Source organism: Vollenhovia emeryi, unplaced genomic scaffold, assembly GCF_000949405.1.
Source record: "Vollenhovia emeryi isolate VEMERY1.0 unplaced genomic scaffold, V.emery_V1.0 DF939207.1, whole genome shotgun sequence".
In the NCBI taxonomy this organism is placed as follows: Eukaryota; Metazoa; Arthropoda; class Insecta; order Hymenoptera; family Formicidae; genus Vollenhovia; species Vollenhovia emeryi.
In genome coordinates this window covers 683,380-701,468 of record NW_011967159.1, presented here as the reverse complement: position 1 = coordinate 701,468, position 18,089 = coordinate 683,380, and the positions used below count along the sequence as shown (strand labels likewise).

The 18,089-nt window shown below is 41.6% G+C and overlaps 3 protein-coding genes across 4 annotated transcripts in view; all 3 read right to left on the bottom strand.

Annotated features, from left to right (window-relative positions):
- LOC105561452 (protein LMBR1L) overlaps positions 1–6,005 on the bottom strand; it is an 11,827-nt gene extending 5,822 nt beyond the window's left edge. Inside the window, exon 1 of the mRNA XM_012011446.1 lies at positions 5,192–6,005. Coding sequence (XP_011866836.1) covers positions 5,192–5,257 — 66 coding nt within the window. The 5' untranslated portion in view covers positions 5,258–6,005. The remainder of the gene's footprint in view (positions 1–5,191) is intronic.
- A 2,001-nt stretch (positions 6,006–8,006) lies between these two features.
- On the bottom strand, positions 8,007–11,458 carry LOC105561450 (ubiquitin thioesterase OTU1). The gene is made up of 4 exons (XM_012011443.1): positions 10,765–11,458; positions 9,586–9,742; positions 8,972–9,288; positions 8,007–8,531 (listed from the first exon to the last, which is right to left on the bottom strand). Exons 1-4 carry the CDS (start codon positions 11,005–11,007, stop codon positions 8,313–8,315), a joined length of 936 nt encoding a protein of 311 aa, XP_011866833.1. The 5' UTR covers positions 11,008–11,458; the 3' UTR covers positions 8,007–8,312.
- A 125-nt stretch (positions 11,459–11,583) lies between these two features.
- On the bottom strand, positions 11,584–17,241 carry LOC105561451 (DNA-directed RNA polymerase III subunit RPC5). Of its 2 annotated transcripts, none has more exons than XM_012011444.1 (8): positions 16,895–17,241; positions 15,382–15,632; positions 15,119–15,324; positions 14,820–14,992; positions 14,438–14,636; positions 13,281–13,474; positions 13,002–13,165; positions 11,584–12,663 (listed from the first exon to the last, which is right to left on the bottom strand). In XM_012011444.1, exons 1-8 carry the CDS (start codon positions 16,979–16,981, stop codon positions 12,396–12,398), a joined length of 1,542 nt encoding a protein of 513 aa, XP_011866834.1. In that variant the 5' UTR covers positions 16,982–17,241; the 3' UTR covers positions 11,584–12,395. The 2 variants fall into 2 exon arrangements, with proteins under 2 accessions (XP_011866834.1, XP_011866835.1); XM_012011445.1 differs by having other exon boundaries at positions 15,119–15,312; positions 16,895–17,240.
- Between the last annotated feature and the right edge of the window lie 848 nt (positions 17,242–18,089).

The window sequence follows — 18,089 nt, the reverse complement described above, 5'->3', positions numbered from 1 at the left end:
AGAGTGAAGAAATAAGCTGAAGATGTGGAAAAGAATTTTTTCAAATACCAGAACTCTGATTCATCAATAATCGAACGCACAACGATTGTCGAGACACCGTCACGTATTACGTAAATCACGCTGAGCACCATTCACGGCCATTCACGGTGATTAACTGAATACCTCCAACATCGGAAAATACGGAAAGTGCGTCGGTAAACGAAGCCGTACGATGCGACTGAAGGCTTTAAGGCTTTAAAACTTTGAACTACCCTTGTCGTTTTGTGCCTGACGAGTATTTTGCAAATATTGTTCAGTAAATACAGACGTTTTTACAAAATTATTCCCGGAATCAAGTGCAACATTAATTCCTGAAACAGACATTAACTTTCTAACACTGTCACATCGCGATCGCGTGTTTTATAACGGATTGTATAGCGATAAACGGTCTCTTTTTTTTTTACAAGAAGAAAAGCGTTCGTTATATGCGACAGCGAGATTTATATAAGTAAATAAAAGGCCAACTTACAAGCTAGTAAAAGATATTTAGGTTCGCCAACAATTCAAGTTTATGTATGAAACAATAGTAAAATTGTAAGTTTTAATCTAACTTGGCCATCCGCAGCAACACAAGGTACGAAAGGAAAAATTCTTAGCCATTTATCTTAAATTTACAAATACGTTGTTCTCTCGCCACGTTTTACTGTTACTTCCAAAAAGGAAAGAACGCCGTGCAGGCTTGTGAAAAGTTGCGTAAAGTTTATGGCGAGGGGGAAACCACTGAGACATTACTGGACATTACTAGGCATTGTAAAAATTTTAACCGGCATTTTCTTTAACAAGAATACACAAATTTTCCAACTGTGTACTTATAGTTAGTAATAATTATTGATTCCTAATAACTGCCTACCAAGTAAATTTTACAAGTCTTATAGATTCACGTGACAAAAAGTTCCAAGGCTTTCTATGCTTAGAAAGCAACGGATCGAATTGCTCGACGATGACAATCCTCGTATTGTTCGTACACTTCGGTTTCATTTATTCATCCTTTCTGATCGATATATCGCCCTTAGTCTCTTTGTTTCGTATTTGTTCAACCTGCTATAACGCGCGCTTCCCCTGGCGCCGTGTGTCCGTTATGTTTATTTATGTACGTACATAATCAACGATATTAATTCGCCCGGGGAGTGCAATAACGGAGCGTGTATAATTACGGATGGACAGCCACGTGCGTAACATTTTCGGCACCATTGCTGGCAACGGCCTCTTGCCGAGAATAGGACGAATGAAGGCGAGGCAAGATCGATGTTCCACGAGAACAATGTACGCTGCATCCTAATGTTCGAGTCCAATTTATATCAACTTGAAAGAAATTAGGCTTCACCAGGGTTGGGTAGTGTCTAGTTAAAAAGATAAAAGTTAAGTTAAAACGTTAAATAATTTTAACTTAACTGAGTTACAGTGTAAACTGTTAACTTGTAACTTAATTTAGTTAGATTTTATCGGTAACTTTTAACTTTTAATTTACCTTTATTAAAATTAGCCGTACCATAAATAAAGGCGTCGCGAGACGCCGTTTATGTTGGCAGTTCCTGTGTTCCAAAATTTACTCCCAGCACTAACAATTTATAGTATACGTTACATGCACTATAGATCTTCAACGCTGGCAGCGAATTTTGGAACACAGCTTTTATACAGGACTTTGATCGGACTCACGTGAATTTGTTTACATATGACACGGACCGTATTCCGTGTAGTGTGGTTGTCTAAACGCTGGTCGTGAAAGCAATTTACGTGATCGCGAGTCTCTAAGATTTTGTGCAAATACAAACAAATGTAACTTTTTAATTTCTTTTTATTATTAACTTAACTTTTAATTCAATTATTTCACTGTGGGTTAACTTGTATCTTAACTAATTGTAAGTTAAACTTTCAAAGCTGTTAACTTTAATTTAACTTAGTTAAAAAACAACATGAGTAATTTTTATTGACCGTATCCGGCAATTTTAATAATATACTATATTATTTAAGATTAATAAAATAATGCCAGTTGCGTCGAGGGAAAATTGACGTTTTGGTTATTTTATTACTGGCGAGCAAAATTATGGAGTTTGTCATTTTAAAAATATTCGCATTAGTTGATTGGTTAAAAAAAAAGATAACCTACCCAACCCTGAGTTTCACGATAAACTAATGAGACCAATAGACGAGGATATAGAAAGAGATAAAATTTTCTAAATCTTCTTGGGAAAATTCGCGCAGGAATCTCGATATACTAATATCCCCTCTTTGTTTCCATCTTTGATTGCAGCATAGCGAGTCGCTCTTTGAAATTCCAACTCACGGACGTTTTGTCTTATTCGCGCGCAAATCGGTCGCAATCAGTCACTTCGCGACCTTATCGCCTGTGTTTCGTAATCTTCTTTCTCGCCTCTGGACGTGACAACTGCTTCCGGACTGATTAAACACGGAAAAACGGAGCATATCTTCACTTGGCGAGTTGGCATGCAAGGAAGAAGTGGAACGTGCTTTCACGGTACTTTCCAGAGAGGTAAAAGTCGATGAATATATGTTACCGAAAAGCCATTAAACATGTATTTATCTAATTCCAACTAAAACTCTTTATTTCTGTCCGTCCCTCTCTCTTTTTCACACGATCCAATAAGTAAGTGCAGCTGAAACAACCGCTACGATTGTAAATCTGTCTTTTCCAACTATTTTCCCAATTATTATATCGTCTGATATTTTTCTAATCTTCTTCCAACGTTACTTTTCCTATATTCAGTAGAAAAGAAGAAAGATTTTGAGAGAGAGGCGCATTTTCTATAATTATTTATACATGATGAGAAAAAAAAGTATGGAAACCCCTGAAGTTATCGAAAACTATGCATTTTAGAAAGAAATGTTTGAGACAAAAGTTGTATGGTTTCAAGGGGGACATAAGATGGTATCATTGGTTTGACCTTGGATAGTCGTTTGAAGATTACACGAAGGTCATCTTGATTTTTTTAAACGGAAACCTCAATTCCTTATTATATCACATTTTTCTATTAATTAATTGAAACGACTTTTGTCTGAAACATTTTTTTATTTGTTTAATAATTTTTTAGATACTCAAAGAAAACTTGGCAACTTCTTCAATATTCATCATACGATATCTCGATAACCGTTTATCGCGAGGAGAAATGATATAGGATACTTTTTGACTTGATTTGGTGTCAAGAATATGCTGTTGCAATAGCACCCCAATTTTTACAAACATTTGCATACACATGACAACTCCAAGAAGACGTGTCTGCATTTGCGTGTCAAAAGCGTTGAAAATCTTGTAAGAGACAAAGATGAAATTGTAAGCCGAAGGCAAGCGGATTGTTAGAAATAGACAAATAGTAAACTCCCTTCTTACAATCGACGCTTCCTTATACATCTCTCCTTGCTTCGAAACTTTCGTCTTATTACTTTTTACCGCTTTCTAGAGCAACCTTGCGCTCCCCTGTGACGTTTCTTTTTAACTAGATCTCCAGTCTCGCGAATACAAATTCGGTTCCCTCGAGACCTCGTTCAGTAATTCCCGGCGAAGCGACCGGTTTTCTTGGCATCCTCGCAAAACGAGTACGTCGTCTATTCGCCGGGCGACCAGGCCCGCTTCCTCCGCGCGTGTCGAGCGCGACAGCGATTTGTGAGGCGCAGGGTGAATGTACCTCGCGCGAGACGTCATCCAATTGAAATTCCTGCGTTCGCGCGTTCCCGCTACTTTTCGAGTTTACGGGCGGAGGCGACGGGGCGGAGGAGGGGAAGGAGGACGAGGCAAACAAAAAGCTCTCGGCGAGAGGCCAGAAGATTTATCTCAATACGAGGTGTCCCGGAGCTACAGTGATTCGGATTATCATCCACGCGATTTCGCCGTGAATTCGAAGACAAATTTTCCTGTTGAATCTATCGGGAATTCGCGCGCGACATTGGCGCGGTCGAAACTGAAAACGAATGCAAGGGAAATTGGAACACCCGAGGAAAAGGACGAAGAAACGGGAAGGACGAGAGGAAGAAAGACCTATGGCAATTTTTATTAAGAGGCGGAAGAGAGAGAGAGAGAAAGAGTGATGATGTTAGGATAAGTAGGCGAACGTGACACGAGAAATAGAATTGTCAGGTGCAGTTAGTTGCGCGTAGGGCAAAGGTACGAAAGGTGCGAGTGCGCGTTGAGTTTGAATTGCAAATCAGATCGCACTGCGTGGCTGAAGATTTTTTTCATATTTTAATAGAGAAATCAATTAACGCCCAGTACTGTAATTCGTGTGACCATCTTACAATGGTTTTTTCCCCCCCGATTTCCGTCCGCTCGACTATCAATTTCCTACCGTAAAGGCACACTGTATTGCCGAGACGCGTTCCTGTAAATTAATTTGGAAACGTTAACGTTATTACTTGCCAACAAACACCGGCGATTCGCTCGGAATATATTTTGACCCGCGTCTTGCAATGAGGTTTGATTGATTGCGATTCCCGACGAGGAAAATTAATGAGCGCGCACCTTATTCGTCCAGAATGAAAGAGGCAGACGTGAAAGCGTTTCGCGCGAAAGAAGGTAACGTCATCTTTCTCGCCTTGGCGATATCACTTTTTTTTCCCCCCCAAGCAAATTGATTCGAAGGGGAGCGCGCGCCATCCCCTCGCGTTCATAAACACGCGACGCTTCCGCAGTTTAAATCTCGCGAGCACCGGCGCGATATCAGTCAAATCGATCGAGGACGAACGGGGCGTTCGTCCCGTCGAGATAAACAAACAAATAGTCGTCGCGGTCCACGTCACAAGCCAGCGGCGGACGGGACTGTGTCGGAGCCTCTGACGGGCACGTTATCGCACGTCGCGCCCGATAAGGCACGTTTTCATAATTAGTCGAGCGATACGACCGCGGGGGCCCTCGCTCGACGAACTTGCTCCAGTTCTGCTCGCGGGCTCGTTTCGCCGAACTGAAGGCGATGCCTGCAGCGCGGAGATTCCGAGGGAATCAATCACGAGACGACACACTCTCGCGGCGGGACTCGCCCGGTGGAAGAGGCGTGAATCCCCGCGGGATTTCCGAAACGCGCAAGGCTGCACGCTCGGGTCGCGCGCGCGCGGTTTTCGGGCGCACGACGAGACCTGGTCGCGCGGCATCGGCGAGGATGGGCATCTTCACGCCCGGGCGACACCACTCGCGGCGTTTACTCACTATGTTCTCGCGCACGGTGTTGTGAAACAATTGTTCCCTGAGATCAGCGTCATCTTCCATCTTCATCTGATTGTCGGTGAATGATCTCGGTTGGCCAGCATTTTACCGTATCGCACGACTCCCCGCGACGGCGCTTACCCTGGCGGACGGCACGCGACAGGCACAGGATGCGTCGAGGAGGAAACTCGGGCTCGCTCGCTCACTGCGACGCGGACGTGCGCGCGAGCGTGCGCGAGTGTGCGCGCGTGTACGCAACGACAAAGTTAATGTATTCGCACGGTGACGGGCATGACGGACGATTCATCGACCAACGAACCAACGACCGCCACGACTGCTAACAAACTGATTATCAAGCCATCTGAGAAGCTCGGCTAACCTTCGACGAGAATCACTAAATTACGTTCCGCGCTCGCGCTCCGCTTGGGGGCGCTGCGATCGAGGGGCTCGACTAGAGTTCCTGTAAAGTCACTAGATATATCTAGTGACTTTAGAGTTCCTGTAAAGCCTTGGGTCTGTTCTTTTTAGCTGAACTGAGGCCTATCACACAATGCCTGGCAACGGGGACGGGGAATAGAATTTCTGACGCGTTGAATTGGTTGGAAGAAAATTTCCGACGAATCCAACGCGTCAAAAATTGTATTCCCCATTTCTATTGTCTGTTGCCTGGCATTGTGTGATAGGCTTGACTACGCTAGTTTAGAGTTTAACTAAAGCTAAAAGATAAACTCCGAACTAGTTTGCAGTCAGTTTAAACTAAAATGAACAAACCCCCGGGCTGCTTTCGCGAGAAAACCAAAATGATCCAGATTAAAGCCAACGCGATTACTATTTTTCCTACTGGATTGCTTACGAGAGCCAATCAGGGTTCAGCTTTAAAGCCAACGGTACACGATACGATATTTCCTACTGGATTGCTTACGAGAGCCAATCAGGATTTAGCCCTAAGTCACCTGATCTCAAACCCTGCGTCCTGATTGGCTCTCGTAAGCAATCCAGTAGGAAAAATAGTATCGTGTGCCGTTGACTTAAGTCACCTGATCAAAAACTCTACATTCTGATTGGCTCTCATAAGCAATCCAGCAGGAAAAAATAGTACCGTGTGCCGTTGGCTTAAAATGACTTTGTGCTGCTTTGTGCTATGATTGGTCAAATCTAGAATTTTATTGAATAAAATTTCAATGTGATGCTATGAAATTTTAGATTTGACTAATTATAGCACAAGGCCATTTTAATCTGAATTATTTTAATTTTCTCGCTAAAGCAGCCCTTGTGTCCACAATTTCCAAAAGCTGTGTCCAAGTTCTGGTTTTGAGAAATGTGTAACCAATCAACTTGCAGCTTTTCTGTGAAAGATGCAAGTTGGTTGGCTACACATTTTGATCGGAACTAGAAGTCTATTCGCGTCGCATGCTCTCCAACCGTCTGCCATAGGCTAATAGCGTTTTCGATTTTCTGACTCGACCCGACCCCGAGTCAGAAAAGTTTGATCAAAAGCAAGGTTTGAACCACAATTTCTGCAAAAATCTTACTTTTGATCAAACTTTTCTGACTCTGAGTCGGGTCGAGTCAGCAAATCGAAAACGCTATAAGAATCGAAGTAAAAACAAGAATGTTAAGAGAGACAAGACCCACCATCGTCGTTTCCAGATCCGTATGGTAGACCGTGGCTAGGCATTAATGATGCCATGGGTAGAGGAAAGTTTCCTAATATGAGATAGACTTCTAACATGCGATAGCGGAGTTTCTAAATTAATAGGCATCATCTGTTCCCAGCAAACATAGAATATGGCGCAATATTGTAGCAACGTCACAGCAACGTTACAGCAATATTATAACATTGCCGCAACGTTGTTGCACTGCTCTGTTTGCTGGGTTAGTTCCACCATGAATTTACTGCCCTTGGAGTAAAATCTGTTTTGTGGAAAACTGATTGTTAGATCGTGTAATCGTTGCGAAAAAAAGATTTGTGGTTGAATTTGAAAACCTACTGTCTCATATTAGGCTCCTATCTCATAATAGAGGACTTTTCTCCACTCTTAGCAGATATTTTTTTAAAGAAAGCAGAAGCAATCACAACAAAATTCTAACACAAAATACGAATGCCACATGATAATGCTCATTGAGTTTTGATTACGTTTCTCTATCGCGTGAACAGTAACGGCGATAATATGGGCTCTTCACTTCGAACGGGATTGATGCGCAAGTAAATCCGCGCTGAATCAAAGCAAAGTTCTTACTGTACATCAGTACAGTGTATTTATACATCAAATAGATGTCTTGATTTTAATTTCACTCTCCAGTTTTCCAGTATGGAGATCGGTCTCCTGTTTTCGTAAAGTTACAGCCACCAATCAAGCTTTACCAGAAAGATGGAACGCGACCTTACATCATCATGGCATTCAGACTACGAATCTTGCGTTGTCTCGCGTCACTTGAAATGTGAAACTAACGATATCGCAGATTCTCGGTTTTTCAATAAAACGTGAAGATTCAGGGAGATGCATGTTTTGTTGAGGCAAGCGATCTGAGATCACAGACAATGATGTTTAATCAAAATCAGTAACTTGTGTATTATGCGCATTAACAATCCTTAACAGCAAACGAATTTGCATTAATGATAATATTACTTCGCTCGAGTAGAAAAAGATAATAGCTCTTCTCTTTTAGTTGTTAAATGGCAATCCTTCATTTCTAAACAGTACGAATTATTCCTAGGAGGTACAATTTTGTCCTAATATAATAAATATAACAATTGTGTAAAAACGTAATTCAGAATATTAATAAAAAAAATAACTTAAAATATAATTGCCTAGAATATATAATACATATTTGTGAATATAATTTATAAAATTTATGAGTATAATTTCTAAAAATATCATATACACTCCTGTGCCAGCACAAAATTTCCCGTCGATTGCATTCTATAGTACAAATGATTTGCAATAATAAACACCTGATTTATGTTAATAGCGTACGTTGAGAGTAAATAGGATAAACCGAAAGATCCCCGTACGTTCCGATATAAAAAATAACTGTCAAGTCACTCTATACTGTTTGAAGTTAAGGATAGTCACCAGAGAGTTAGATGGCAGTTAGTTAGTTTTGAGATGCTGATACAGGGCTACGCTGATACTTCGCCGAAATTCTTATGGCCGGTGTCCTTGGCGTGCTGCTGCGCTGCCGCTTGTCCGTTTAACATGACTTTGCAATCGGTGCACATCAGTGTAAATTTTTGCACGTCTGTGAACTGGCGACTCGATCTAGCTTCTTTTGCAAGTTGGGCCGCTTCTAGGAGCACTCTCTCGTCCTCGGTGGGAAACATCGTTTGGATACTACCACCCTGAAAGAAAATGCATTAAAATCAAAGTTATTAAATTTACACACACAAAAAGATACTAATAAAATTGTATTAAAAGACATAGAAATTGTTATTTATCTTTCTAGATAAGTGTTTGAAGACCAGAAAAAAGCTATTTAATTCTTTTTAACTTTGACATAATTTAAAAGTGTACGATGGAATTGAGATAAAGTTATCTAAGGTTCCTGGTTTCTGGGCCGAGAATTCTAGTTTAGACTGTTTATTAACTGTCAAAGGAAAAGGATAGTTTTCAGATTAGCTTATAGGTGCGTTAAAGCAATATAAAATGTTTTTTTATTCAGATATCTTTTTATTTGAAAAGGGGCACGCAAGAATTCTCGGCGTGTCATTTCTCGTCTCACAATTCCAACGTGGCCTCGGCGAGTGTCGAGGAGTTTTAAGTATTGACACAAGAGACTTACATCGAGCGGCTCTAGGTAGAGAGGGTCATAATGGATTCCATCGAATATAAGAAAGACCCGTTGAGAGTAATGCTGATCTTCGCCGAACCTATTGACGATCGCGTTAATACTGTCGATCACCGCAATCTCCAAACCATAAAACTTGGACAGTATCGACAGCTCAATCGCGCCACCCCAAGCATCAGACTGGAGAATCCACTCGCAGTACTCGGCATTAGGTCTACCCAGAAATGCCTCGCAGTATTCATTCGGATCTGCCGCTACCGCGTTTGCTATAATCTCCCTCATAAAACTGGCGCAGCTAGTATCGACTTTTCCTACGGGAAAATAAATTAAGTAATCATCGTAACTTATATATCGCAACTTCTGAATTTAATATTTGCTTTTCCTCCTACGAGTTTTGAAATTTTCATTCAGTCTTGATACTTTTGGATGCTTGTGCGCTTAAATCATTTGATTTTAAGAAGTGATATGCGCTTTTACAATTGTATAAATTATATTCACTTAACACTCCTTTGTATATTTAATTTTTACGATTTAAGAAAATTATATTGATGCATTTGCCACTGATGCATCGCATGATATTCCAACGCTTTTATCTGGCGTTTGCTTACCATTCAGGACGTAACCCACGCTAGTGAAAAGACAGGAATTATCCGCAGGTACAACCTTCCTCATAAGGACACCTGGCACATTGGCAAAGTTCTCCTGGTCGATGATATGGGTTCGTCCGAGATTGTCCAGTTTCTGCTCATGTCTATTGAACACGATCTGCACGTGATATTCATATAAAAAAACTCACTTCTTGACTTTTAACATTGAATGAGTTTCGAAATAAACAGATAACTAAAGTCGCACTTTTAAAGTGACGAAAATTAAATTATTTGTTACATGTTCAAGAAAATAGGAAAATTAAACAGAAAGAGGAATCAATGAAACGAACACCTCTAGTTTATGACTTTTATCTACAGATTCCAGCTTTGATCAATGTAAAACGAAAAGGAGCGCTCGGGCAATGAGAGTATTATGTGGTTGTCGGTGCGCAAGTCCATTTAATACAATAATTATAATAATTACATCACATCTTGATAGATGAATATGGTACATTTTGTCTCCGATTTGAGTCAGCTTTGCCACCAACTTTAAGAATTAATTTCCGAGTCTGACGTTGGTATTTGAATACGTGAGATTTTTCACTTTAATGTTTCGATATTGGACCACCTGGTCGACTTAACAGACTACAGCCATGATCTAATTAAGTTGTTGTGAAGTAAAAATTGTCGACTTGTATCCAATCAGACGTTATACTCAAGACCGTCTTGAATTTACCTAAATATGTTGTACGGAGCGTCTGGGAGATGATCTTAGGACGGTGTTGAATACAAGATCCGACTATGAATACCGACCTAAGCATCGAGGAGCCACCGCCGCCAGGCCCAGAGATTAATTCTCGCTGCTGAAGGCGACTCAAATCAGAATGGAAATATTCACTGATGCAACTACTACATTAAACAGACTCGCGCGCACCGACAACCACGTGACACTCCCAATGCGACGACTACTCCATTTCACTTTACGCAACCGAGAGTGGTGTATTTTCTCCTCTGACCGATGTCTCTATTTCACGTTTGGTAGAAAATGCTTATGAGTGACGGGTCAATGTGATCGCGAATTACATAATATTCTGTGCATCTTACTTAGCGCTAGACATGTAGATACTCGAGAAAGGAATCGGTGTTATTTATACTCTCTATACAATTTCCTGCACTCTCGGGGGAGCTAGCGAGACACACCTGCTTCTCTTCAACGATCAGGGTGTCTCCGGAGATAATGCCCGCGCGCTCGATTGTGGCGTCCGCCACGTCCAGGTCGACAGGCTTCGGCGGGAAGCCGACGAGCACCTGAAGCGCGGCGGCAGGTACGCTGGTGAGCTCGGCGAGCTTCGCCTTCAGCTGCGACACCTTATCGTGGGCCGTGAGACCATAGACTACCTTCTGGCCCGACTTGGTCTTCACCCGGAGCACGAAACCCGCCATGACCGCTGATCCGCTCTCTCTCTGCGACTACAGAGTACAAACGACCGTGACCCGAACTCGGCGGTGTATCTCCGCTAATCAGCTGTTTCGCATGTGCCTCCGCGGCACCTCTATTCTCGTTGTTATCGTCGTCGTCGTCGTCGTCACGGTCGGAACGCTCAATTACGTGCGCACGCGATTATACATCGTTATCGCGATAACTGACAGCACCACGAGCAGCGACTTGGCCATATCACGACTCGTGGTCCTCGCGAATGGAATGCGAATAGGGCATCACGAAGTTGCCAGGTATCGCAGAGAGAGCATCGAGAGCAGGTACTTCTGGTCATAGACCTTGTATACCTGGATGCGCCCCGCGACTAAAATCAGGGGACCGAGGATGACAGAGCACAGGTCCGGCAGCAACGTCGAATTTTTAATGGTAGGGACGACTCCGTTAATAAAAGATGGGCTTTCGTTCGCGCCATCGTCACTGCGCGTCGCTACTAGTTTTGGACTGGAGCGAAGATTTCTAATCTTACTTTTTCTTATAATAAATAATTGTAACAATATGTTAAATTACTATAACTCGATCTGTTAATTGTTTAATCAGTTTTTCTTAAAAGACTCAAATTTATTTCTCCTAAACAAAGATATACAAAGTATACTTAAGGATAAAACACGAAATGATATCACGAATATATTTACGCTAACAATTAATATCCATAATCAACAAGCGTTTACGAAATAGTACATTCAGGAACATTATTACAATACATTTCTATAGAACTTTATATGCATGTGTAAGTTTTTTTTTAGATTTTATATATACATAAAACTTGTACATGTGTGTGCGAGCGTGTACGCGTGACAATGCAAGAACGAAAAGTATGTCGCTGGCAAAGCTGCTCAGTCATACTCAAAGTATGCGTTTGTCTCTATACCAAGTTCAATTATATTACTTCAATTTAATTATCTCTAATGTATGTATATGTGTACTAAAATCCTTGCTAATTTCTGGTCAGAATCTACAGAATGTCTAGACCGTAATTAAGGGAAACATTATACGTACGAATATAGTATGTTACATCTTAATTATCTCCTAAATTTGTGTGTGTGTAATATATTACAAATATACGCACGCATGCACACGCAAATGCGCGTACGCGTATACGTGCAATACATGCATAGCGCAATACGTATATGTCAGTAATATACCACACTTATGCATTAATCAGGAATTAATGTTTGTGGACACGTGCTTTAAATATATCTCTGGAAAAGTCGGCTTGCGATATAGGCTGATCGTACTGCGAAAAAATGTCATGATTCATAATTCGATCTAACGTGACGATTGGTAAGATGGGCGAAAAAGGAAACTTTAAACTATCTCGCTGTATCGCTTTTGGTCACGTGGTGGTCTCCGATATTTTTCTGGAACGACTTTTTTTGTGCTTAGCCGGCTCAGTCATCGCACCATCGTTATCCGACAGCGATGGCTCCTTGACTGACTTTCGGCCACGGCCGACGTTTCTCTCCTCGTTTTCCGAGCCCAACGACTCCCGGTTTGACTTTCGGCGCTGGCGCTGCGGTGGCTGATTCTGCGCCTCCATCGTTTCGCGATGTTTTCTCTTTGCTTCCCAAAATCTTTCTTGCCGCTGGACGATATCGGTAAATCTAGGACAAAGGACGATTAATGCTAAAATTTCTAGTGGCGATCGTGGCGCAGAGGATTGTGCGCTGGTCTGGTAATCCGAAGACCTGGGTTCAAAACCAAACAAAACATTGTTGGTTTTTCGTTCGATCACCACATAGAGAAGTGGATGTATCTACATCTCTATATTTGCTAAAATTTCTAACGTAAATCTTAGCAGAGGATTTAATAAGACATGAAACTATATATGAAATCAGATAAAATTACTTGAAATCACTTGGAGCAGATGGAATTGCAAGATACTAGTCGAGAAACATAAAAAAAAAAAAACAAATTGAAAGTTTTAAAACAAAACTAGTACTTGTTACAGAAGTCCCAGTCGGGTGGTTCTTTCAGCTGCCAACCCTTCTTCGATACGGTTGTTCCAAGATCCTCGAAAATTTCACTAATCTCTTCCGGCGACAATTTGACGACGGACGAAATCATATTGCGTTTGAGAAATAGATGCTTGGTAAACGATAATAACTAAAAAAAAAACATGTTTTATACACAACCTTTTCTTCACACACGTGAATTGAGAAGTTGAAAAGTAAAACTAAATTTCTCGTGAAACTTTTACTATTAAATTTTAAACACTCACAATAGTATCACGAGCATTACACATAATCTCGGGGAACTTATCCTCTTTATTCTCTTTGGTGTATATCAATTCGCTGTTCACAACCCAGTTACCCTGCACCAGCATAGCCACTTGCTGCAAATACTTGAGTATTAGTTGTGTGTCCTGTTTTGGCGGTAAGATTTCGCACAGCCTTTTGAAGGATACGACTTTCACTGTGAAAAGATAAAAGAGATTTGCTTCTATTAAATGCCTTATGCATAACATAAAAATCCGTTTAAGTTATTCGGCAATTAACGATTATGTTAAGGGGTTACACCAGAGTGAAATTTTCAAAAAATCAAAAATATTTTTTTGTCTTAAATGATGAAAAATATTACAATAGGAATGGAGGGGGATTAGGAGCATTAGAAGGTTTAAAAAGAGAAAAAGAGAACTGGATACAGGAGATTATAGGGAGAGATAGAGAGGTACAAAGACAACAAGAGGAAAATATGATAACAGAATCGAGATATAATAAAAGGTATAAAGAGTTAGACAGAAATGGAAATAGGCCTAGATACTTAGAAGACAGGAATGCGGAAGGCGATAAGGTCAGAGCGCTAATGAATCTGAGATGCGGTAACCTAGAAAGATACAACAAATACTGGCTAGAAGAAAAAGAAAGAACTTGTGTTTTTTGTAATACGGGATGGGATAGTCTTGAATATTATATAAAGTATTATAAAGGAATGCAGTATGACATCACACTGGTTTAAGAAATTAGGGAAAACCAATAAAGAAATAAGGGATAAGATATGGAGCGACGAATTAGATAAGGAAAAAGATAAGGAAAAACTATTAGGAAGCTTTGGATAGAAAGAGAATGCAGATTGCGAATTTTAAAAAAAGAAAAAGAGGAGAGAGTACAGGAGGGAGGAAAAAAATGTAAATAATAAATAAGCAATATAAACTAGTCACGATGCGTAAGGAAGAAAGAGGAATAGAATAAGTATGCAGGAGTGATGAATGAGTCAAGTACTATTGTAAACCAAGTCCACTTCTTGGCTGTAAGCTGAAGTAAAATAAATATATTGTAGTTTAGGCTTAAATATCACTGAAATAATAACGTGCAAAAATGTTTTAAAAGAAAGTTTAACGTTTCTCTCTTCAAACATGATTTTCAACGCCTTCTTCACCTTGCTTCATAATTCTTTTGATTTGCTCCTGCAAAGTCAAGGTCCTGACGTAGTGAAGATCCGTCTGATTCACGATGGTGGATTCAGAGTAGCACTTTTCAGGTAACTGAGGTACCAATTGATCCAGATAATTCTCCTTGGCCAAATTGAGGGAGTTTATCGAGTCTTCGGTTGGGCAGAACATCTCCATCCGCGTCGACTGCAAAATACGACATAGTATATTAATATCTTATATCATAAAATGTAAAAATAAAGGTGAGACTTTTCGCTGGAACTTGGTCACAGTAACGTCAAACAGATGAATTATATTTTACAGATCAATTATGTTTTTTTTTGCCGAAAGAATTTGATCACCCCTGGCGATTACATCAACGACACCTACCTCGGCCTGCGTGTCGTAAACCGGCGTGTAATTCGTAAGTATCCAACTCTCCTCCTGGCTTTTTTTGTAGTGATGTTGGAAGGACTGTTCCTGCAGCTTCTTCAGGTTGTCCGACAGATGCCTAGCGAATTTTACCTTCACCGACGTGGCCTTATCCTCCTCCTCATTGTCGTCTGCATTTTAGCAAATGAATTTGTGAATGTTTCTCGTTCGCTTGTGCCAAGCTCTAGAGGTTCAACACAGGCTGTCTAGGTAAATGGCATTCGTGGAAAAATCAGCAAAGAGAGATTCTACTTTACCTTCTCCCGCGCCCTTCGTCCCGTCCCTGACGTGCTTCTCGTTCTCGTCCAGATAATCGCACTGCAGCTTCATATGCAGCATCGCCTTCAACGGTGTGAGATGCAGCTCGCCGTCCTGAAAGATCCCGGCTGCGAAATTGGAGCAATGCGACAACGTCCGTTCCGAGGTCAACACAATTTTGTCCATCAAGCCGCTGAAAGAGATTCTTTGCCTAACTGTGAATTTGTGCTCCTTCTTAAGCTACGCAAATTTCAGTAAATACCTATCAAATGTTTTCTCGCCGTCGTTCTCCGTAGACCTCTCGTCTGTGTTGACAGCGAACTGCTTTCCCATACTGTCATCGTAGGATTGCTTATTCGTCGTATCTATTGCCAGTTCTGCGCGAATCTTCTGATTTTCAGGCTTGACGAAGGTCTTGGAGAAGGTGGCGTTGGTGCAGCCATTCTTCATATATGCGGGATACTGAACGATGTACAAGTTTTCCGCCAAAGTCTTGGAAAGGTACACTGGTATCTGTACACACGAACAATTGCTCTAATTCGCACAGGCAGAAAATAAAAATACAGGAGTCTGTTCCTTATAACTGGCCGCACTAGTCCAGTATTTATCTTCTTTCCTCTACATTAGAAGGAGAAAGATAAACTCTGAACTAGCCAGTTCAGCTGCAAAGAACAGACCCAAACTCTAGAGCAGAGACCACTGAAATATTATATATACTAACTGGGACGCGCGCTAGAGCCGAGTCGTGCGTTCAGAGAGAGAGCATCGTCGAGTGGCGTCTGTCATTGTCTGGTTTATAGGGTGGTCGAGAGTGGGTACGGAAAGGCACAGTTCCCACTCTCGACCACCCTATAAACCAGACAATGACAGACGCCACTTTACAATGCTCTCTCTCTGGACGCACGACTCGGCTCTAGCGCGCATTCCAGTTAGTATATATTTCAGTGGCAGGGACTGAGGGTGCTTTCACATGGAGCGTAAATTGCGTAGCGTAACCTGCGCACCAATCACAGGATCATGCTGATAGAACCGTTTCAATAATTCCGTTGAACTAGTCCTGTGATTGGCGATACGCAGGTTACGCTACGCAACTTACGCTCCATGTGAAAGCACCCTCAGGCTGTGGTCAAACTGCCGCTACAAATGCTTCCAAGTATTCCTCTTTTCCTTTCTTTCAGTCCTTTCTTTCAGTAAAGATAAAAGGAGAGAAGAAATGCTTCGAAGCCTTTAGGCAGCGTGGCGGCAGCCACTACAGATGAATCTTTTCCTCAATCGTGAACTCGTGAAAAGTACAAATTTCTATTGACAAACGTTGAATTTGTTAATCAAATTTTTCGCTTGTCACGAGTTTACGCTAGAGAAAAGGATTCGTGTAAAACGAAATATTTCACTGAGAAATTTGTTGATGAAAATTTTCACTTTTCACGAGTTCACGCTTGAGGAAAACATTCATGATCGGGCCCTGTAGATCATTTTTATCGCGCGAAGGACAAAACGAGTTGTCACGTCCGAATAGAATTGCATATGAACATATAAAGAAATATAAAGAGAGAAATAATTTTGAGCGGCTCCAGACCTTTTCGTTCTGAAACGCACGGATACGCGAGTTCGGGAAAAACAGGGCAGTTCCACTAATCACCTGTCAACGGTGAATTTCTTTTAAACCACGTGTTCCAAAGTGGCGAGATCTAACCTGAACAACAGCTTTGACGTGAAACAATTTTGACGAGTGCGAGATGGGGTGGCAAGATCGAGATCGGAACTGGAACACTAACCTCTTTCACGATGGGATCGTCTTCGACGAGATCATCTTCTAAAGCCAAAGGAAGGGTACAATCGTCTTCGACTTCTGCGGCCTCCATCGCTTCTCATCGAGATTCTTCAACTTCTGACGAACTGTCCTCATAAACGTGCGCGAAGCATCTTTCGGAAGTTCTCTCGAACAATCCGATCAAGATATCCGTTCGGCCACGCGCGCGCGCACTCCCGCACACAAGAAACCACAGAACGCAAGAAACGCGCCGTAAATACGTGTGCCCGTGTGCGTCTTCTATACTGCGTTCACAGAGAGAACGACCACGCTTCGCGCAGCTTTGGACAGAGTGGGGATGAGGTAGGGGCAGTGATGCAAATTCCGCTACTTTTACAGCACGATGTGGTCGGAGAGGGGATAACGCACACAAGCAAGCAGCCGTGTCCGTGTGCGTTATCCCCTCTCCGACCACATCGTGCTGTAAAAGTAGCGGATTTTGCATCACTGGGTAGGGGAAATCGAGCGCGCTACTCAGGGCCTGTTCGGTGTGGAGGGGGGAAAATAGAGGCGTGGTCTGACCGAACCGGACGAAATGCGTGGTCGTTCTCTCCGTGAACGCAGTATAGGGTCTGTTCTTTTTAGCTGACTGCACTAGTTCAGGGACTCGATCATAGACCGGCATTCATAGGCCCGGTTTCACCAACGCGAGTAAAGCCTATCACACAATGCCAAGCAACAGGCAATAGGAATAGAGAATAGAATTTTTGACGCGTTGGATTCGTCGGAAATTTTCTTCCAACCAATCCAACGCGTCAGAAATTCTATTCCCTGTTCCTATTGCCTGTGCTTTCCTATTGTGTGATAGGCTTTAATCTAATCGGTCGGCTAACTTAACAGGGTGCCAACATAAAACTTCTTTATTAACCAAGAAAATAGGTTAATAAAGAAGTTTTATGTTGGCACCCTGTTAAGTTAACCGACCGATTAGATTAGAGCCCGTATCAGACTACGGATTGAGATTGGGATTAGATTGAAATTTGACCAATCAGAGTAAAAGTTACTGAACTTAAGATTAGTAAACTTTACTGTGATTGGTTAAATTTCAATCTAATCCCAATCTCAATCCGTAGTCTGATACGGGCTTAACTCGCGTTGGTGAAACCGGGCCATAATCGGATCTTCTATTCAACACCGTCTTGAATTTATCTAAAGATGCT

Bases quoted from the DNA above. Each gene is read 5' to 3' on its own strand.
- LOC105561451 (XM_012011444.1), bottom strand. From the start codon at position 16,981: ATGGAGGCCGCAGAAGTCGAAGACGATTGTACCCTTCCTTTGGCTTTA. The intron at 15,633-16,894 runs GTTAGTGTTCCA...TCGTGTGTACAG, and splicing joins ACGATCCCATCGTGAAAGAG to ATACCAGTGTACCTTTCCAA. The intron at 13,475-14,437 runs GTGAAGAAGGCG...ATCTTTTCACAG, and splicing joins CAAAAGAATTATGAAGCAAG to TGAAAGTCGTATCCTTCAAA.
- LOC105561450 (XM_012011443.1), bottom strand. From the start codon at position 11,007: ATGGCGGGTTTCGTGCTCCGGGTGAAGACCAAGTCGGGCCAGAAGGTA. The intron at 9,743-10,764 runs GTGTGTCTCGCT...TATCACGTGCAG, and splicing joins TGATCGTTGAAGAGAAGCAG to ATCGTGTTCAATAGACATGA. The intron at 8,532-8,971 runs GTAAGTCTCTTG...ATTTTCTTTCAG, and splicing joins TCTACCTAGAGCCGCTCGAT to GGTGGTAGTATCCAAACGAT.